At 33.0% G+C, this 23,911-nt stretch overlaps 1 protein-coding gene across 1 annotated transcript; it reads right to left on the bottom strand.

Moving 5' to 3' along the window:
* Positions 1-1,881: 1,881 nt before the first annotated feature.
* On the bottom strand, positions 1,882-21,450 carry LOC130902145 (beta-mannosidase-like). The gene is made up of 14 exons (XM_057814012.1): positions 21,274-21,450; positions 17,814-17,963; positions 17,579-17,727; positions 16,707-16,912; positions 14,620-14,872; positions 14,410-14,557; positions 13,417-13,702; positions 13,256-13,363; positions 8,750-8,943; positions 7,520-7,797; positions 6,474-6,621; positions 4,761-4,981; positions 2,734-2,934; positions 1,882-2,147 (listed from the first exon to the last, which is right to left on the bottom strand). Exons 1-14 carry the CDS (start codon positions 21,380-21,382, stop codon positions 1,908-1,910), a joined length of 2,691 nt encoding a protein of 896 aa, XP_057669995.1. The 5' UTR covers positions 21,383-21,450; the 3' UTR covers positions 1,882-1,907.
* Between the last annotated feature and the right edge of the window lie 2,461 nt (positions 21,451-23,911).

The raw sequence follows: 23,911 nt of genomic DNA, 5'->3' as shown, positions 1-23,911 counted from the left end.
GTCTTTACATCATGGTTTTGTACATGTAGATAGACATTCCTCTGCGAACGATAAGTGGCGCCATCCTCACTTCCAACTGCGAACCACTGGTCAGGTAGAAATCTAGCGTAGTCGCCGATAATATAGATTCGAACCTTGAAAATTCATATCTTTAAAAATATTAATTTTATCGCGAAAAGTCATAGGACCTTTTTTATTTATATTTCAATAAAGAATATAAAAAAAACTGTCCGGATTAAAAAAATAAAGAAGAAAATTTGTTGCCACTGTTCCAGTTACTAAAAAATAAAAAACCAAGAAATGTGATGAGTTCAGACCGATAAGCTTGATGAGCCAAGTGCTTAAGATTCTACTTAAAATTATACAAGCTAGAATCTACCATAAATGTGAAGCCGACCAAAGCGATACACGATTTGGATTTCACGAAGTTCTAGGAACAAGGGAAGCATACTCTTCCAGAAATATCGAGACATGAGGAAAGATGATGTCTATGCCTGTTTCATAGACTACAAGAAAGCCTTCGATCGTGTCAATCATACCGTCCTTCTGATATTACTCCAGAAAAAAAAGTTAGATGAACAAGACATCGAGTTTATTGGAACCAAAAAGCAACGGTTAGATATGGACAAACGACATCAGAACCGGTGTGTATAGAAAAGAGGGTACAGCAAGGTCGTGTTTTGTAGTGGTTATCATTGCAGGCAATCCAGAAACTTATTCAACAAAGTTCTAGAAGTGGGATATCAACTAGGCATGAGAATTAATGTAACAAAAACAAAAGTAAGGGCCACAACAAGACTTCCAAAACCACAACTGATCATAAACATCTATGACACCGAGAGATCTTGGCAGCTGCATAACGACAAATATAGACCCAGGTATAGAACAAGCTGGAGCCATATTCCTAAAGGTGAAAAACCTATTATGTAACGCAACCTTGAGCTTAAACTTAAAGGCGTACGTGCACTCAGTTCTCTTGTATGGAGCAAAAACATGGACATTAAAAGTGGATACCATGAACAGACTCGAGGCTTTTGAAATGTGAATCTTCCGTAGACTACTAAAAATATCATGGACTTGACATATACCAAGCGATGAAGTGCTTAGACATATGGAAAAGGAAAGAGAGTTACTTACAACAATAAAGAGAAGAAAGGCTGGTTATCTGGGTTACATATACCGTAACAACAAGTATGATATATTGAAATTAATAAAAGAAGGAAAAATTGAAGGAAAACGTGGGCCTGGCCAAAGACAACATTCATAGTTAAAAAACATACGTGATGGGACTGGTATGAACACATCATCTTTAATTCGACCAAAATTAGTCGGAATCGTGGCTAATCTTCATTAAATGGAGATGGCACCTTAAGAAGAAGAAAAATAACAGTTCCTTGCCATTGTTTAAACAATTTCAGTTTAAATATGCGCGATTCCTCCTGGACTAGTTATATTTAAATTCTATAAATTTATTTAATACAGCAGCGGCTTGTGGTGAAAAGTTTTAGATGATCTGAATTGTTTCAAAATAAAAGTTTGTCGTCTTTGTCAAATTTCCATTGATTTTATAATATTGGATTGGAACGGTTACTAGACAAAATAAATCACCATGCACTACTTTACAGCTGAAGTATGCACTAAACTATTTACTAATTTATTTCTATTATTTAAAAAAAAAAATTTCAAAAATGTCCTAAAAACTTAAACAGGTTCAACATTTCCAGAAATTTAAACGTGTTGACAGATTTTTCACTCAAACATGAAAGTATGCTTGGATAAGTAATATAAAATGTATTAGTTAATTTTTTTTAGTTCTTAATTTTTAGGGAACTTTGCAGAGGTTAAACACTAGGCGCTCCTAATATCAGGAAAAAACGGAAATGATTCCAACACTTTTATAAATTTATTTACATGTAATTTTCGTCCATTAAATGAATTACAGTTAATGTGTTTCTTAACGATTCCTCCGACGTAGCTTCTTTGCTATGGAAAATAATGTTCGTCGTTCCTTCTGTTAATACCAAACCGTTCTGTGAAAATTCTCCTTTGACTGGCGTTTCCAACCAAACGAACAGCGCTATATTATCTGATATCACAGTTATAGAGTACTGACTCGGATCTTCCATCATGGTAGTTACTGAACCAATCTAAAAATTATTTTTCATTGATACCAACGAACTTATCGAGTAGAAGAAAACAAAAATACAAAAAAAATATTGAAAACGAAAAGTCTAAATTGTAGTTTAAATGATTTTTTGTAGATTTAAAAAAATAATATTTATATACACGGTGTGTGAATTAATACATCAATACTGGATACTGTAATAGTAATAACTGTAATAATTTGTTGAAATAATTATTTTATAGTATATGGAATGGCACGACGTCCCTTATGTGGAGATTGGTCGCTTTTTGGACCTTTTGAAGTCCCTTTCAGAAGAAGTTTAGTCCACGTTTTCTTACATTTTCAGCTTGTTTACTATTCCTCTTAATTTCTGTATATCCATAGTAATTTGTTCCTGGTTTATTACCCCATTAATTCCAAATCAATCTCCACCTCATCCGACCAACACGATCTCGGTCTTCCTCTTCTACTCTATCATTATTCTTAACCCTTCTCTCGGTCTAGCTCTATTTAATTGTTATAAGTATTATAATTTTATAAAATTAATCCCCCGAGTTTTAAATGGATAATTAAAAACATGACACAACATGTACACAATTAGTACTTACTCTAACGTTGGCTCGTGGCAAATTCGAATACTTGAGTGTACCCGGAAAAACGTAGTTTTTGTAACCGATATTACCATTAGAATTCCTCATAGACAAAGAGAAGAAGCAGTTGAATTTCGCATTGTTTACGTCACCGCAGTTCAGATCGGACAAATATTGATCGGTCGGAATTGTTTTAATAAGAGCAGATTCACCTTCATTCTGAAAACAAAAAATTATAATTAAAGCTTCTTGTGCCATCAAAAAAGAATCAACAGTAAAAGGCTGCCTTTATCGCAAGAAAGTTCTTCAATATCTGGGTGGAATCCCAGATGATCCTAGATCATTTTCCTCACTTAACTGTTTAACACAAGGCACGAATTGATCATGAAAGCATTTTTTAAATAATTTGCCATCCATCCATCTTATTTTCTGGTGTCTATAATAGACTAAAAGTGACTTCATATTGATATGTTTGAAAGCTCGAGGCTTATCAGCAGCTTTGACTATCATCATAAGAGGAAGTATAAGAGTATGAGCTTCTGCTTTGGAAGCTAAGCTTTTTGAGGCCGGTTTCGTCGGCATTATAAATTTGTTGGGGCGAATAATTTCCTTTAGCTATCTAATTTTGAAATATTAGCAGGGACTTCTCATCAGAAGAAAGTTGTTCTTTAGTTATAGTTAACTGGCGAATACAGTCGGTCAAACCAACTGGTGCTGGAATTTTCACCATTTAATAACATGTTCAACTGCATAGCTTTATCTTGAACAATAAGTTCAATTAAAGGGGTTCCCCTGTTCTTTTCTTGGGAGAACCACAGTAAAAGTGCTTCGTCAACTTTGTCGTACAGAGACCGCCGCGCTGTTTGTCGCAATATTGTTAAGGCTTCGAAGGGTTTTTTACCAGCTATATATTGTAGCGTTGCCAACGTTTAACTCTTTTGCTAATTTTGTGACACTTCCACCGCTATCAAAACGTTTTAATGTTTCCATCTTGTCATTAAGAGTTAAGGTGTCATGTTTACGTTCAGTAGCCATTTTACTTTCCTTTCACACTTCAAAACATTCAAAACTATTAGTAAATAGACTAAGAAAAGGCCTTTACACACGAATTGCATATAATATTTTTTCTACTAACGAAAATTTTATCCAAATATAGAAGTTTCATAGTAATATATTATTTATTTATTAATATTTTGAACATTTTAATTAAGATTAAAGTTAAAATAAGATTGAATTTGTAATATTATAATTGTCAACTCTTCTCTTTGGCATGTATAAATGCCACCCAAAAATAATTATTACTAATAAGTAGAAAAATAAAAAATGGCATCAGCGCGACTTGAACCGCGGACCTCTCGCATGTAATCCTCGTAGTCTAGCCACTACACCACGGAGACCTTAATAATACGTTTTTACGCACTACTGCTTAAAGTATACTCGTCTCTCAACATGCTTTGAGTTTGAGGATATAAAAATGATGTGCTATGATTAATATTTCAGTTTTAATTTTGGAGAAAAATTAAAATTCCCCCCTCCCCCTAATATCGATATGTTACTAATGTTTGTTTGAATATAGGAGGCTTAAGCGATGTTGATCCAAGCATTAATGCAATCGGCGTAGCTACCGCCATCTATAAAAAATGGCATCAGCACAATTTGAACCTGGGACCTCCCATTCTATCTACTACACTACGGAGACCTTAATAATACGTTTTTTACGCACTACTGCTTAAAGTATGTTTCTTTACGCACGGTAGTAGAAAAAATATTTTTTTGTTTATTTGTTTGGATCTCTTCTCGAAAGTAAAGGTTAAAAACTACATTATCGTTTACAATATACGAGGTCAATTCAATAATTATTAGTCCAAATGAATGAAATTATAGCTAGTTAGGTAAATTTACTACATGGAATGGAAGACGCAAATATCGATGTACAGAATCGATATAAAAGAAAAATGAGATAAAGGAAACGTATTTGGAGAAAAATTTGTAATATAAACATTGTAAAACAAAATAGTATTAGGAAAAATAAATTGAATATTTACCACATCGACGGCAATCTCGTCAGTGTGTATCGGTTGCAAAGAATTCCAATTGAAAACTTGAATTGAGGCGGTTAAATCGTTTTGTTCTCCAATTACGTAAATCGAATCGAGTACAACGTAAACATCCAAATTACGTTGAGAATCTATATGACCAGTTATGATAATCGGATAGAAAAATTCCTGAACGAAATATTGCAACATTTTCCATTTACCAGTGAAATCTAGAAAATAAATAAATATGCTGCTCAACAATTGATTTTATAACATTTACATATTACTAAATTGAATCACTTGGTAAATAAGGCTTGTCTATAAAATAAGGTTCCCAACGAATTTTCTCAATGAAATACTTGTTTGGAAAACTTAGACCACCCTTTTTTTTCGTCATAATCGCCGTTTAAAACAATGCATTTTTGCACGCAGTTTACCGCCTTCTTCATGTCTTATTCGGAGAAGTCGCCGCGATTATAACATAAAACCTCCTCTTTCAGCTTTTCCTCGCTTGTGAAAAGCGTCCCTCATAAGTGTTTCTATAATTTAGAAAAGAGATGGGGCCGCTTCCACATGTTGTGTGGGGAGGTGATATTTTCCATTCTTGTTGTGTGCGCAGTTAGTCAGATGGAGGAGTCAAAATATAGCCTAGACAGTGAGAGGACTGAACAACACCACGTGTCATAAAACCGGCAATCACGTTACAACGAACATCATAATGTATGGTGAATAAATGTATTTATGAACATTATAGAGTTTATACTTCTCATCCAACATCCAAATGGTCTCTCAAATCGTTGTGAATGAAGGACTTGCTCACACCAGGAATCATCTCGCTGAGGTCCCGAGCCGTCTCTCTTTCTGTAGATCCGTCTTTGAATTTTCTGCATCATACTCATACACTTTTCCCCATATACGCCACACAGTTGATTATGGATGTCCACCAAGACAAGAATGAACGTTGTAGACAGCCCACCGTTGCGAGAACTAGGAGAAAGAGATCCAAAATACATCCTAGTCTCGCCATATACCGCCTTACAGCGTTCGTAGCGTTCCTTGGGATGTACAACCCTCATACAATGTGTAAAGAAATTAAATAACATAATTTGGTAATGAAATTTTTTCTTTTTATAGAATAGTCGCTTTTCCTTTAAACATACAGAGATAACAAGCTTTAAAATGTATATATTACGTATACTGAATACATTTTTCAAGTCCCCTACACCAACTTTCATGATTACACTGCGTGAGGCGCGTTTCTACAATCAAATTATCATCTTCAGTTTGTCGAATAAGTCTTGCAAATACTGTTCTTGGTGATATTATATTGAACAACTCGGAAGAGTATTTGCCATGGTAGTAGCGGTAAAACAAAGTCAGGTCAGCGACCTTTCTTCATTGCACTATGCTGACTAAGTTTTTGTTCAACTCTGGATCGCCTTTCAAACACTGAGAATGAAACTTGATTTACGAAACGAGCGTCAAACAGTGTGATTATGAATGTACGTCTAGTGGGATTCGACAAATTCCAACTTAGATGTTTGTATTAAGGTAATACGAGGTTATAAATTAGGGGGGTACCATAAGTTATATTGTTTTTGTTCCATGAAAAGGAAATTTGTCAATTTCTCTATTACAAGTTAGAGTCTATTAATACACAAGATTAGATAATATTATGTTAGCATAAACAAAAATAAAAAAAAAAAAATTATAATTACGTACCAATACCAGACCAAGTAGGAGCTAACCATACATCATTCAATTGCCAATAGAGGGCGCCCATGGTACCACCCAAACCTTGATCGTTAAGTGTACTTCTATAACGCCTATAATGTTCTGTTTCTATTTTAATACCGAGGGCTTGGGCAATCTGTAATTATTATAAATCAAAAAGTGGGCCACTATTTCAAATTTATTTATTTCATTTTTTTTTTTTACCTTCAGTCTAGTCTCCGAAGATGATAACGCGCGTCAGGCAGTGCAATTTTGATTGTTGGTGTAAACAGTGTATTCAGTATTTCAATTTTGACAAATTATCGCGTTTAATGAAGATTGAAAACCGAAGATTTTGTCAAAGAATATTCGTCATATTTTCAATAAAATTTTATTTTACCCATTAGATAGTTATCCAATCATAAAATCTACTGTAATATTTAAATTTAATGACGAGCTACGTTGTCAGATTTAACTTTATGTCAGAGACGATTGGAAATAAATGAATATTTTCAATAAAAATTTTTGTAATTTCAAATTTAATAATAAATTTGTTTCCGCAGATAGCCAGAGATTTTTGCATACACTGATGAAAGGGGTTGTCGTTCAGAGCTAGTTTACATCTTGTAGGCTCTTTTGCTATTAACATTGATTCCGTTTTTTCTGCAGATATCTGCGTATTAAGGTTTTCGGCTGTTGTTTGGAACTGTTATAGTAGACACCGTAGGCCATCCTTGTTATCGGCTATCAAGATCATCAGCGTAGCATAGCACCTTCCTTGATCTTCTTTTAATTTTGAGCAAGAAAGGGCTGAGACTGTCACCTTGTCGAATTCCTATTTGTATTGGAGCTTGTTCGGTTAATCCCTGTTGTATTTTGTGAAGTATGTGAATGATGCGACTCAATTAAATGCTCTCTCGAGATCGACAATACTAAGGAACAGGGGTTTTTCATATTCAATGAATTTTTAAATCATTTCATTCAATCCACTATTATTATTATCTATCATTAACTTGTAAAATAAATAATAATAAAAAGTACGTAAAAATACTTACTTGAAGTTTATAGATGAAAGCCTTAGAATAATTAACATTATAATTTTCTGGTAAGTTCAAATTAAATTCGATCAATTCTTTCATCTGTTCATTTCCACCGGGATGATGTTGCCTGTGGTACATAAACTCACTTTCCATATTTAAATCACCCTCTTGATCGGCAGCCGTTATAAGGGACTGATAACCAGGTAATGCTTGGTAACCGTATTCGGAAGAAAATCTCGATACTGGATATACATTCGAATCCCAAGGATCGGCTACGTAATTGTAGAAATGGACTAAAATATAAAATAATATGTATAATGTAAATTTAAAATGATTTTTTTGTACACTAGATGCTCTAGGCTAGTTCTGGAACAGTAATGACGTTTAATGACAATCAGACACGCAGACCAGACTTGATTGGACTGAAATGCCTGTCAAACGCCATTGACAGAGTAGGAGGAAAGATGGTTCTAAACATTAACTATTCTAAAACAAAATATAGGGAATTTAGTTGCAGGTAAACGGACAAACGATTCAAAGAATGTCCAGTTTCAAATATCTTGTTTGCTATATTATTGAACAACTGGATCCGGATAAGGAAATAAAATGTAGAATTGAGGTAGATCGTACAACATTTTTTAAAATGAGATCACTCTTCTCTAAAGATAATTTAAAATTTCACCACAGGAAACGGATGATCAAATGTTACATATGGTCAGTTCTCTTATATGGTGTCGAAGCATGGACTTTAAAAATATCTACCATTAATCGCTTAGAGACTTTTGAAATGTGGCTATATGGATGCATGCTCAAGATACCGTGGACAGCTATGCAAACAAACGATGCAGTCCTTAACAGAATATCCTCCAGTTGATTATGATGGGTAGAGTTGAAGGTCGTAGAGGAATTGGAAAGAAACAAGGCTCTTGGTTAGGTTAGAGAATGGACGGGGATAAGAGGAGCAGGACTCTTATTTAGACTAGCTCAAGATAGAGAGAATTTTGCCATGCTGATCTCTAACGTCAAGGAGACTTGATACGACACTCTAAGCAGAAGAAGGTTAAATAAACTTAGTAGAACATATTAGATACCTCAGTTCAATTATGTCTTCAGTAGAAAATTATACTTGAAGAAATTGTTTCGAAAATCAGCAAATTAAATAGAAACGTTATTTATAAAGAATATCGTTAATTAGATGAATAGATCGACAAGGATATATTTGTGATTAAGTCTATGTCGACTTACCGTCTCCGTAAGCATAATCGCCAGGATTCTGTGCGACATATCCTTCGCTAATCGATTCGACTCCATTAGTGGGACTCGAGCTTAAGAATATTCTTTTATTTCGTGTTATACGATTGAATTCGGTTTGGATAGTGGTGATGTATAATTTTATAAAGTCGTTGTAATATAGATCAAAATTGTCAGATGTACCATACCTGCAATAAATTTCAATTCAGAAATTGATATGTGGTACATATAAAAATATCATTATCCTAAAATATATTCAAGAAATTATTTTTAAATGTAGAAAAACATGGGCGAGAATATAAAGAGATGCACTGTGTTAAGTAGAAAAATATTTGTGGAACATTCACAACTACAATATCAGTGAAGGAGCATTTGCTGACGATGTCAACATGTCTAGTCAACATTCACGTTCGAAAACGTGAAAAATAGTTATAAAAATACGAGCGATAGCTCATCCGATCCAGAATGACAATTAGAAAAAGGTGTTTTGGGGATTTTACAGCACGCAAAAAAATCCAATTGTTTTTAACAAATTAAGACGAAAAAAAGGCATTTTGTTTTTTGTTTATAACTCGAGAAATATTAAGAGTTAAGAAATTTAACAAAAAGATTCGTAAAGAGGAGGAATAATTCCAATAAAAAAGTTCAAACTCCCGAAGCTCTATCTCCATTATCAATAATTTTAATTTAACACGGAAATTGGGGTTCCGCGCGCACGTTATGGCCGCTGAAGACAGCACACCGCAATAAATAATTTTTTTTTTGCAATAAATATAAATTTAAAAAACTTAGAAAATTATTTTTGCTTCTAAACATTTTAAACAATAAGGTTCCGTTGGAATTAAACTTTTATCATAATTTTTCAAAAAGTTATGTAATTGTTAACTTAATGTTAACCCCATTTGTATAGATGACAGTCTAAAAGTTAAATAATTGTTCCATAAAATTTTTTTCTTCGTGCACCCTTTTTTATACATGTACTTAAGAAGATCACGTGATAAAAGTTTAAAAAAGTTCATTATTTTGTTCATAATAATTTTTTAAACCTTTGAAATTTATTAATTATTACCAAAGTTATGTAGAAAACATTTTTTTTTGAACAATTACCAAATTATTGCAGTTTTTACATTAAGTAATGGCATAAATCAACGCTAAGTAAATTTTTTTTACGCTATTTGTTCATAAATTTGTCAAACAATTAAAATAATTCACAAAAGAATTTTTTCCATTCTATTGTCATCGATCAATCATGATTTATTGATAATTGATCAAATTAACAGCTGACCCGACCTATCTCTATCTCACACTATTTTGTTTTATATAGTTGGTAGCCATGTTTAAATTAATTTTTAATTTAGTTAAGTTGGCAGGGAACAAGCACTCTTAGATATGTTCAAGTGACAGTGAGGTAGTGACACAAAAATTGTGACAGGCAAACGTGCTACAATTTGGAATTTTTAAGAACTTTTAAGTATTGAGTAACAATCCTAAGATTGTTCGGCAAGAGTTTTGTTAATAAAAACAAGTATCGTTTATTCATCGATTAACAACTGAACCCACTGAAAATAACAACACGATTTTTTTTCTCAAAAACAGATTTTAATTATTTATAATCTTTTTTTTTACAATTATAAAATTTAAATAATTAGTTGAAAAAAAAATTTATTTTGAAAACATTGACATTTTTCTTTAAGATGAAATTTTTTTTTTTTAATATTTTCATTGTATATTATATAAGCAATTTGTTTTGAAGGTCCATTGTTGTATTTGCATAATTTAAAAATTTATATACATACGAAATGTCTAAAAAACATTTAATTTTTATTAATAAATAACTATAGCTACTGATAAATAATAGCTAAAAATATGGTCTTTAGCTCATTGAAAAGATCAATTAATTCTGAATAATAATGATTTTATTGTTGTAACTATAATAGTTTAAAAGATATATCAGATAATTGGTTAAAAATAGAGCTGCCACAGTCGTATAATATTTTAAAAATCATAAAAAATAGAAAAATTTTGACATTTGACATTGACAATTTGACATACTAAATCGATTTTAGAATTATTTTTAGAATTCCAAAAGCATTAAGAAAAAAATATAATGTTTATCACAATTTGTTTATAACAAATTGTTTATATAAAAGACAAAGAATTTTTTGGCATATTAAAGGGAAATGTTAATTATGATATAAAAAAATATTTACGAATTATTTATATAATATAAAAATAAAAAAACGATTATAAACAATTAAAATTGTTTTCAAGAATTTTTTTTAAATAATGTCAATAGAATGGAATAAAAATTTCTAAACATATTGCGTAAAAAAATAAAAAAATTTACTTGGTATTGTTTTATGCCATTACTTAATGTAAAAACGGCAATAACTTGGTAATTGTTAAAAAAAAATGTTTTCAACATCAATTTTGTAATAATTCATAAATTTTTAAATTCAAAAAAATTATTATGAACAAAATAGTGAACTTTTAAAAAAATTTAAACGGGACACAAGATGGAGACACTAAATTCATAAATAAAAAAGAAATATCCAGAGACACCACAGTAAAGTTATTCAAAGCAATATACAGACCAAATCTAACATTCGGATGTCAACGTTGGCTATTGAAAGAACGACGAAAAAGTAAAATTCAGTCGACATAAACGAAATACCTAAAAAAAGTAAAAGGAATGACAAAAAAAGAAATAAGAAAATACCCAAATGTACAACCTACATTATGCTATATTGAGGAAAGACAATTACGACGATGGGAACACTTATAACGAATGAAGAACTATCTGTTAAAAGAATATGGAAAGCGAAAAACAGAAAAGTATACCAAGAAAATCGTGGGATTGAATTATAACCGGAATATTCAATGAACGAGGAATAAATCGGAAAGAAGCAAAAGACCTAGCTCATAATAAGAATGGATAGAGGAAATTTGTACAAACATAGCCATCCACGTCCTACACCACCAAGTGGGAGAAAGGCTCGCAGATATATATGTATTCCGCCGTTCTTCAAAGGAGAAAACAACTACTTTCCTGGCTAATGCTTCGTCGAATACTGAATTACAACTCCTCTGAAGAAAAGCGTGATGTAAATCGACCTTTTTATCGATATTAACATCCCCAATAGCTCGCAGTTGCAAGGAAAGGTTGTAACTACTGATTAGTTTCGATGTTATTACGTCTCTCATCAGAGCAGATGTTTACCTGCATGTACTAAATAGTGACGCTCTTTCACGTTGTTTTCAGTTCGGGTCTCAAACCCGAAGGAGGGTTTTTAAACTGCTCTGATGCGACATAATAACGTCGAAACTAATCAGTGCAGTTGCAAGACATTGGGGATGTTAATATCGACAAAAAGGTCAATTGACATTATGGTCTTCAGAGCAGTTGTAATTCAATATTCGTCGATGTATTCTCCTTTGTATTTTGCAAAGTGAAAAGTGAGATAGGTTTTTCACAGAAAAATCACAGTTTTTGTGAAGTTTCACGGCGTGCGGAAACATTCGATGTACCATATTCATTGTTTACGCTATCACTACACCAACATTAACAATTATACTGTTTGACGGGGGTTTTGATACGAAAAGTATATTTAGTCTCTGATGACGATAGCCTGACTATCGAAACGTGCGTCATACGGCGTATTTGTGAGTGTGGGTGTAGTAGTAGCGTAAAAAGTGTGTTCAGTATGAAATCAGAAACAGCTCCAAAAATTTCAACTCAGTCATCTCATTAAACTGCGTCATAGCGTTTCGATTAAGCAAATGCGCGAGGTTTTAAATGAACAGTTTAATTGGTTAAATATTTATTGAAAAAAAAATAAAAATTGCGAGAATGAGAATGGAGATAGAGGATAAGTGCTTAACGACTCTATTGTTCGCAGGCGACTAAGTTGTTATACCTTGCGGCGGGGACGATGCAGATTTTATGCTGAGAAACGTGGACGACGAAGATGCAAAATGGGCTTTGAAAATAAATATTTCAAAACAGAGTATCTACCGGTAGGACGCACACAAGTAGACCCGGAACGGCAAATAAAGAGGGTTAGACGAAGTAGACAATTCAAATACTTCGGAAGATGTAACAACATAAGAAGATATAAGAAATATTGTATAACAAAGGAAAAAACCAACACAAATTCTGGACTCATTCATGTGGCCAGAAAAAATTAACTTGAACACAAATATGACAATAAACAAAGTCATAGTGGAGCCCGTTGTAACGTATGAATGCGAGTGTTGACAACTGACAGATAGACACGAGAAAACAATAAATGGAAATGGACTACTTAAGAAGATAGTGGAAGAGATCCAGAACAGAGTATATACGAAATGAAGGTAAACGAAGAAGAACAGGTCGAGTATACACGACTTCAGACAGATTACAGACTAAGAAATTGCTCTGCTCAAGGACTTGGAAGGACCATGAAAGACACAGCTATCCAGTAAAAATAGATAAGCAGGGGAAACTTATTTCACGCTTACCAACTTTGACGTAAAGCAGCTTCGTTTTCGTTGTTTCCAGCAAACAAAGCAATACTCGGATGACTACGTAATCTATTAACTTGATGCCGCACTTCTTCTAAAACGTTCCTGCAAATAAAAAATATTCAAAAGGAAAATTTCTACATTATATGACACCTTACTCTAAATAACTGTCGTAAGTAGGATACATGGCGCATGCGAACATAAAATCTTGCCATATTAAGATTCCATATCGATCGGCAGTATCGTAAAAGTAATCCGATTCGTACACCCCTCCGCCCCAAACACGTATCATATTCATGTGAGCATCCCTAGCGGTTCCCAACAGGGTTTCTATTAGAGTAGGATCTTGACCTCTTTCCGGAAGAATATCCAAGGGAATTTCGTTAGTACCTTTCATAAATATTGGTAAGTCGTTCACTTTGAAGTAGAAAGTCGTTCCATAATCTATGCATATAAAATAAAATCAATGTTAAGCGTTTTGGCTGAATTTGAACATATTGTAAATAAATATTTGAGCTAGAACTTGAAGTAGTAAATTCAGACATTTTATTCCATTTTCGATTTCCACACCGAGACGCACGTACGCAAAATGCACCCGGGAAAAACTTTGTCTCATCCGATGGAGTTTTCCGAGAAACATTTTGCTTCTAATCTGACGTTATCGTTTTTTCCGTAGCCTTTAGAATGGGCAAATTATTAGCTGGTTCATTTCGACCAAAAATGACCTTGAAGAGTGGATCCTCTTCACTGCTTATCGTGGTCCACTCCTAGATGTATGGCCTAGTTTTCCCTGGTGTCTACTGCTTGAGGTTGAATGTTAAGATGGGTACTTAGATCCTCTATCTTCTCCAGGCGATATCCGCCATGATTTCTTGAGTTTTCTACTAGTCGAACTTTCGGAAGATCTGATGTGCAAAGGAACATGATCTGCTAGGCGCTTCCGATTACTCTTTTAAGTTAGTTCCAGATGTTCTGTTAATGACACCATCTTCATCTATAACTGCATGCCCAAAATTTCAATTATTCCTTCGTACTACAGACTGTTTGAGATGGTAGTAAAAATATTGAGACAATTTTGGTTACTTTCCATCTCTATAATTTTTTATAAGAGGCAATAGTTAAAATATACTTATTACAAATTATTTACGTACTGAGTTGGTCTTGGATTAATTCAATTTTTCTAAATCCAATATGTTGAGTCTTGGTATCTTCGATCTGTCCGTTAGTAGTAACTGTTACTGTTAAATCGTATAAATATTGTTCTCCATATCCATTTGGCCACCATGCACTAACTATGTTCTGGAAGGAAAAATAGTTTTTGTTTCATCAATAGATTCGCCAAATAATATAATAGAATTTACCTTGGGAACGACGATTTCGAAATTTTTTACTAGTTCACCGTATTCGTTCGGTGACACATCGACGTCAATGTATTCGTCAATAGGTGTACCGTCTGTTTGTAAATTTATCGTTAATTGCCCCGTTACTTTATTTTTGCCGTTTTTAGCTAGATAAACATCTACATTCGCATGCCAATTAATTCCATCATCAGTGACGTCTACAGATACGTATCTTATAGTAGTTTCAATGTAACTTTCAATATAAATATTTTTCCTTAAAAAAAAAACGATATACAAACAATTATATTTGGAGCGTACCATTTAAAAAATATATACGAGGATGTATCGATATCTAGTTAGCCTAGACCAGTTTCATGCATAAACAAAAGATTGCGTTACCATTGCAACGGACAATAACTTAGTAGAAGTGTAAGTGTGAAGATTGACGTCAAAAAAGTAAACCAGAGTTTTAAAAGGGTTGAGAGGTAAGCAGATTTACGAAGATATGCTTAATACCCTTGGTGATCAATGTCCTTCGTATGCTACCGTGAAAAATTGGACTGCAAGCCTCAAAAGAGGCAAATTTTCCATTGAAGATGACGACCGATCGGGAAGGCCAGTTTCTATGTCAGTCCCCGGAAATATCGATGCATTTTATGACATGATTTTATCAGACCGTCGAATTAGGCTAAAACGGATATCTGGGGCACTGATTATTTCATACGAACGCGATCATCATATAGTTCACGTCAATTTGAACATGAGAAAATTGCTGCAAAATGTATCCCCAAATGTTTGAATGTTGACCAAAAGCGTACAAGGGTAGAAGCATCGCGTTCGATCTGTGCTCGATTTGAAAACGAATTGTTACTATGGATGAGACATTTTTACGATCCAGAAATAAAACAACAATCGATGGAATGGCGACACTCTGTTTCTCCAATACCTAAGAAGTTTCGTGTCCAAAAATCTGCTAGAAAAGTTCTTGCTGCAGTTTTTTGAAATTGCCATGGAGTAATCATGATTGATTTTTTGGATAAAGGTAGAACAATAATTGGAGATTACTATTCGACATTACTGACCAATCTACGGGAAAAAATTAAAGAGAAAAGACGCGGAAAGCTATCTAAAGGTGTTTTGTTATTGCAGGACAACGCCCCTGCACACAAATCTCATGTTACCATGCAAAAAATTCGTGATTTAGGGTTTGAATTACTAGAAAACCCCCTTATTCACCAGATTTGGCTCCGTTCGACTATCATCTCTTTCCTCAACTGAAAAAAGCTTTAAAAGGTCGTAAATTTTCTTCTAACGATGAGGTAATAAAAGCTGTGGAGGTCTGGTTTGCAGAGCAAGAAGAAACATTTTTTTTAAAGGTCTAGAGACATTGCAGGTTCACTGTAATAAATGTATCCAATTAAGAGGAGAATATGTTGAATAATAAAATATTTTGACGTCGAAATTTTGTTTGGTTCAATAGTAGTATAGAAGTTTTCAATATATCCTCATAAGAATAGGGTACTTGCATGGTTTGAGAGAAAAATAGTTTTGGATATTTTATAATTTTTTTTTTCAATTCTTTGATCAATATTTATAGAGAAAAAAATTATTGAAAATTGAAAAATTTTGTAGGTAGTTTAAACATTTCAGTAAGTTCGCCATATTGCGTGACGTCACAGGTATAAAATAAACACTGAAAATATGAAATAAAGTAAATACGACAGTTATTCTAATATAAGCGTTTGATTAATCTGCAAAAAATGGTATATAAATCGTGTTTTGTGCCAGGATGTTAAAATATCAAGACTAAACCTGATGAAGCTTTTTTATGATACCAAGAAATTCGAATATACAACAAAAATGGTTTGAAAGTATTGGTCGTTTCAACGATCTTACGAGATGTAATTATTTTTGTTGCCAGGATCATTTTAATGTAAGTAAGGTACCAATTTAACTTATATTTTAACCTAACCAATCGAACGTATTCCATTTAGCTTTTCCACACCGTATAAACAAATGAAGATGAATATTCATTCATATTTAAAAATAAAATACAATTTTTCAACGTATAGAGATAGAGGGATATAATTTCAAAAAATTATTCTTACCAAATTCCAACGGAAGGGAAAGAAGGGCCCCAATCCCAAGAATAAGATGCTTGCATCTTTCTGATCATATTAACGTGACATTCCCCGTTATACTCATTTGGAGGACATTCGGGAGGAACCACGTATGATTTAGCTTGTTCTTGAGCCAAAGCATCTCCCATCTCGATAGGAGATTTAAATCTTACCTCAATATAGTTATCTCCTGTCTAAAATTTATGTATATTATTTTATTTGTAGATAAAGTCCATCTTTATTAATTTTCTTAACATTTCTAAAATGTATTCTACCGTTCTTCAAAGGAGAAAACAACTACTTGCCTGGCTAATACCCCGAAGAATATTACAACTTCTGTGACGTCTCATCAGAGCAGTTTAAAAACCCTCGTTCGGGCTTGAGACCCCCAACTGAAGACAACGTCAAAGAACGTCACTTTTTGGTACATGTAGTTGAACGTTCACCAGTGAAAATTGATCAGGTAGAAATCTAGCGTAGTCGTCGATAATATTAATTCCGATGGTAAATGAGGTGTGTAAAATGTATCACAATAAAGTATTTCTACTATTCACCTCACCCCACGACAAACAGGTCGATCAACATCACGCTCTTTAGAGGAGTTGTAATTCAATATTCGTCGAGGCATTAGCCAGGAAAGTAGTTGTTTTCTCTTTTGAAGAACGGCGGAATATATTTTCGGAATATTTAATTTCGAAATTATTCCAGAGATGAATAGTAATTTTGATATAATATTCAATAATTTTCAAGAATTTCAATTATAAATAATATATATACAAGGTGATTCATTCTAAATAATAACAAGTCAATTATATTTCCAGAAAACGGAATATTTGACAACAATGTTACAACTGGCTCACCTTTAGGGCATTTTTAACATCGAAAATGTATCTAACGAACATGTTACGACTGGAACCAATAAGAACGTTATTTATATAGATATCAGCAAAAGTATCGAGACCGTCACAGACCAAATTGACGTTTTCCTTTCGTAGAAGATCATCATCAACTAAAAAAAGAACGTAGATTCCAAATTGTTTTTCTATTTTATGTGAAATTTTTCTTAGTATAAGAAGATGTATCAAGATTTGGTACCTTGGAAAGTTCTAAAATACGTCCAGTTAAGCCTTGGCACCCATTTGGTGTTAACATCGTTAAAACCATGAAAAATATCTCCTATGATTTCATAATTCATCAAATCGCTATAAATTCCACCTGGCACGGTAGCAGGTATGTCATGATATTCTAAAAATAATAAATAAATTCAAAGTAATGGGATGAAATTATAATAACAAAGTTTATTGATGAATAATTTCATACTGCTGTAATAACTGACATAATTTATGTGATACAACAAACAAATTCATGTAATATAAATTTCTTATACAAAGTAAATGAGTAAAAACAAAATTCATTTCCTATTTCTATACGTATTCACTCTCAATACGCCAAAACGTGATATTTATTAGGTTTTAGAATATGTGTTTGTAATAAAAATTATCTTTCATCATATATTACCGTTAGGGGATTGAATCTATTCAGTTACAGAGAATTTAGGTGTTCATGAGATGCCATCTCTAAACATTCAGTAGGAAGAAATTTGATCTTTGTTTAAATAAAGTGTAAATATCCTCATCTCTATACGTATTAACATTACAGGTTAAAATGTGTTATTCGTAGAGTTACAGAAACTAAAAACGTAATTAGAATGCCATCTCGATATATATTTACTTCAGTAAACAAAAAATAATCTTCGTCCAGAAGTAGAAAATGAGTAGAATCCCATCTCTATACACTTTGATATTCAATAGGTGAAATTATGATCTTTGTTCAGGTACAGAGCGTTTAAATGTAAATATAATCCCATCTCTATAAAAACGGGAGGTTGAAACGTGATCTCCTAATTAAAGGAACTTTAAGCGAATTACTATCATAAAAAGTAATCTTAATTCAGTTACAAATCGTTACAAGTATTAGAAGGATCCCAACTCTACATACTTTAGTATTCAGTAGCTAAAAATATGATCTTTGTTCAGGTACAGAGCGTTTAAATGTAAATATATACCCATTTCTATACTTATTAACCTTCGGTAGGTTGTCCTTCATTGAGTTACAGAAATTTGAAGCGTAACTAGTATCCCATCTCGATCCATATTTAAAAACGGTGAACAAAAATAATTTTCATTCAGCTACAAATTGTTCAAATATTAATAGCATCCCAATTCTACATACTTTAGTATTCAGTAGCTAAAAATATGATCCTTGTTCAGGTACAGAGCGTTTAAATGTAAATATATACCCATTTCTATACTTATTAACCTTCGGTAGGTTGTCCTTCATTGAGTTACAGAGACTTGAAGCGTAACTAGTATCCCATCTCGATCCATATTTAAAAACGGTGGACAAAAATAATTTTCATTCAGTTACAAATTGTTCAAATATTAATAGCATCTCAATTCTGCATATTTTAGTATTCACTTGCTAAAAATATGATCTTTGTTCAGGTACAGAGCGTTTAAATGTAAATATATACCCATTTCTATACTTATTAACCTTCGGTAGGTTGTCCTTCATTGAGTTACAGAGACTTGAAGCGTAACTAGTATCCCATCTCGATCCATATTTAAAAACGGTGGACAAAAATAATTTTCATTCAGTTACAAATTGTTCAAATATTAATAGCATCTCAATTCTGCATATTTTAGTATTCACTTGCTAAAAATATGATCTTTGTTCAGGTACAGAGCGTTTAAATGTAAATATATTCCCATCTCTATACTTATTAACCTTCGGTAGGTTGTCCTTCATTGAGTTACAGAAATTTGAAGCGTAACTAGTATCCCATCTAGATCCATATTTAAAAACGGTGAACAAAAATAATTTTCATTCAGCTACAAATTGTTCAAATATTAATAGCATCCCAATTCTACATACTTTAGTATTCAGTAGCTAAAAATATGATCCTTGTTCAGGTACAGAGCGTTTAAATGTAAATATATACCCATTTCTATACTTATTAACCTTCGGTAGGTTGTCCTTCATTGAGTTACAGAAACTTGAAGCGTAACTAGTATCCCATCTCGATTCATATTTAAAAACGGTGGACAAAAATAATTTTCATTCAGTTACAAATTGTTCAAATATTAATAGCATCTCAATTCTGCATATTTTAGTATTCACTTGCTAAAAATATGATCTTTGTTCAGGTACAGAGCGTTTAAATGTAAATATATTCCCATCTCTATACTTATTAACCTTCGGTAGGTTGTCCTTCATTGAGTTACAGAAATTTGAAGCGTAACTAGTATCCCATCTAGATCCATATTTAAAAACGGTGAACAAAAATAATTTTCATTCAGCTACAAATTGTTCAAATATTAATAGCATCCCAATTCTACATACTTTAGTATTCAGTAGCTAAAAATATGATCCTTGTTCAGGTACAGAGCGTTTAAATGTAAATATATACCCATTTCTATACTTATTAACCTTCGGTAGGTTGTCCTTCATTGAGTTACAGAAACTTGAAGCGTAACTAGTATCCCATCTCGATTCATATTTAAAAACGGTGGACAAAAATAATTTTCATTCAGTTACAAATTGTTCAAATATTAATAGCATCTCAATTCTGCATATTTTAGTATTCACTTGCTAAAAATATGATCTTTGTTCAGGTACAGAGCGTTTAAATGTAAATATATTCCCATCTCTATACTTATTAACCTTCGGTAGGTTGTCCTTCATTGAGTTACAGAAATTTGAAGCGTAACTAGTATCCCATCTCGATCCATATTTAAAAACGGTGAACAAAAATAATTTTCATTCAGCTACAAATTGTTCAAATATTAATAGCATCCCAATTCTACATACTTTAGTATTCAGTAGCTAAAAATATGATCCTTGTTCAGGTACAGAGCGTTTAAATGTAAATATATGCCCATCTCTATACTTATTAACCTTCGGTAGGTTATCCTTCATTGAGTTACAGAAACTTGAAGCGTAACTAGTATCCCATCTCGATCCATATTTAAAAACGGTGGACAAAAATAATTTTCATTCAGTTACAAATTGTTCAAATATTAATAGCATCCCATCTCTACATACTTTAGTATTCAGTAGCTAAAAATATGATCTTTGTTCAGGTACAGAGCGTTTAAATGTAAATATATACCCATTTCTATACTTATTAACCTTCGGTAGGTTGTCCTTCATTGAGTTACAGAAACTTGAAGCGTAACTAGTATCCCATCTCGATCCATATTTAAAAACGGTGGACAAAAATAATTTTCATTCAGTTACAAATTTTTCAAATAATTATAGCATCTCAATTCTACATATTTTAGTATTCAGTAGCTAAAAATATGATCCCATCTCTAAGCATATTCAAATTTGGATGGATAAAATGTGAGTTACAGAGTGTTCAAGTTATAAATAAAAATTAGCTAATGCTTTCTTATTTTTAATCGGTTTAAATTAGTTACTAGTTTAGCAATTTATTTAATTAGAATATATTTAATGATAGTATATATGGATGCCAATTAAAAATACTACTTACCTCCATTGTCAGACCTAACGGTCCAATTTCCATTCAAACTTTCTATATTCACACACCAACAATCGGTTAAAATTAATGATACCACCAGAAGTATCCACTTAGTCGCCATGCTGGATGTAAAGGACAATATTGACGAACTTTGTTTTCGAAAAACAATTTTTATAAGTACAATTAAGATTTATCAATAATTTCTCAAGTGTTCTAAAATATTTAAATCATTAATTTACAGGGTGATGTTTGAAAATTTTTATACTAAAAGATCGTGGTGAACAAGGCATATCATAAGGTATCGAATCCCTAGTCACCTCTTATAGTCCGGTCATTTTAGGCAATTTTAACCCGAATCTGAGGAAAATTCCTAATGAGCTGAATTTTTGTATACACCTTTATCAAGTTGTTATAATGAAGATGTGAAAAATCGACATCGATATCGTGCCGGCAAAAAAGTTATAAAGGTCAAAAGGTCACGAAAATAAGTTTTTCGCAAATATCTCGCGGCTTAGAAACTTAGTAAAATCTAGAGGTTTGTTCTTGGTAGCTGCACTGGCAGAACTAGTTCGGGAAGTGTACACTAAAGCGTTCTTTGTAGCAGAACCAGCGATAGTGTCGATGTTCTTAGTAGCAGTGCAAGAGAACTAATTCAGTTCAGCCAGTGCATTGCAAGACAGTGTAATCTGAAACTACATCTTCGTCATCGGACGAATGTAAATATCAAAAAGTACCAAATCGTTTCCCATTATTGTTGATACTAGGCCTGAATCACATCAAATAACCTCAAATACAACCATCAACAAATGCTCCATTGCACTATATCGCTCTTTGTATCCCATCGAACTAATTCTATACACTCATGAATTAGTCTGCACTGATCCAGTTCAGTACAGTTCCATTGCAGCTACAACAAGAACAAACCTCAGTATTAACTTATCCAAATGACCCTTACTCACAGACTTTTTTATATAAAAAGCAAGTACAACCTATTACACTCGAATAATTCGAGTGGTGGTGTTCTTGCCACTCTACACTGCCCTTTTGAGAATTTAAGAATTGTTTAAACTACTCCCTGCTTAGCGATTTTCTCCTTGGGGGCTACGAGGAAAGTTCATCGGTACTGTCAGGTAATTCACGCACACTCTAGCTAGAGCTGGAAATCGGAAAGAGCTCGGAAGAGTGTAGGACATGTGTGCTCATTCGTTCCGATCCCGCACCGATCCGTTGTTCGGAACAAAATCGAACTGGTTTCGGATCGGAGTGGTGTATGACAAATGTGGCTCGGCCATTACTCAATGAGTACAAAAAGTTTGTACCAATTTACACAGACGCATGAAATCTTATGATGACATGGGTATCGCAATCATTACACCAACCTCCAAATATATGCTAAAAGCTCCTCCAACTCCTTCATTGTTTTATTATATGCCATATATCGAGCTACCCACATCGCCGTTTCATCAAACGAACCTAATCACCTCATACTCACAGATTCCCTTAGCTCAATCCAAACACCACAAATTTTGGCAATCAAAATTGAGCAGCAACTGCAATTTATACAAGATAACAACGAAACAATTGCATTCTGTTGAATCCCTTCACATACTGGAATAAAAGGAAACGAAGAGACGGACCTGGTCGATAAGGAAGCTGTAAATAGTGATAGTGCGAAGTGCGTGAACTTTTTAACTATTGCCGCTATTAAATCAATCCTAAAACGTAAAGTACTCAATGAATGGGAGACCAAATGATTAACGTCCACGCACAATCATACAATATAAAAAATTTTGAGATATATTGTTTAAAAAACTGACTTTTTACTTTAATATTGATTCGTTTAACTTTTATTTTATTATATTTTCAGAAATCATCTTACAAATATAAGATTTCAATTTCAATTATGGAAAAAGCTAGTGGTTCTCACGATGTGTGTGCCATTTGTACCTCTGCATGCACCGAAAAACGTGTGAATGTAACTTTGAAGACTAAAAAAGATTAAAAGAAGTATTTGCACTTTTCGAATGAAGGTTTTGTTCGTAATTCCATCCGATTAATGTTCAAAGTTAAAAGTGTAAAAAAGAAATACTTCATTTAGCCCTTCGAAACGGAATATCTTCGACAACTGATTGTACCGATACAGAGAATCTCAATGTATCTGTTGAGAACAAGCTACCATAGAAAATGAGTTAAAAAAAACGTCAAGAGCTTAGAAAAGTCATAAAATATGTTGAATCTTCAAAGTTTAGAAATAACACATGATTTTAATCGAGAAATTTATACGCGATTTTGCGACACAAGATATCTCGTAAGTTTGCAGGCAAAATATCATAATGAATGCTTTAGAAAATTGATCTGCAGCTATTTTCCCTTCTGCCCACTGTTGATGCCTTAGACGAGCACACAAAAAGATGCTATTATCAAATTCAATAGTGGCTTTGGAAAAAAAAATAAACTGCCTGCAGCCGATAAACTTTTGAAAATGATTTTATGTCAATGCAAAAAAGGGTGCGGCACTTTATGCGGGTGCATTGTACTGCAATTCCACTTACTCGAGTGGGTTGTCGAGTGAAGACTGCAATAATAGTCCACCAGTAATTTAAGAGGACGAAGACGACATCGACTTCGATAAAGATAAAATTAATGTAAC

The sequence above is a fragment of the Diorhabda carinulata genome, chromosome X (assembly GCF_026250575.1).
Source record: "Diorhabda carinulata isolate Delta chromosome X, icDioCari1.1, whole genome shotgun sequence".
NCBI lineage: Eukaryota > Metazoa > Arthropoda > Insecta > Coleoptera > Chrysomelidae > Diorhabda > Diorhabda carinulata.
The sequence above is the reverse complement of the archived record's forward strand: the minus strand, read 5'-3'. Positions and strand labels throughout refer to the sequence as shown.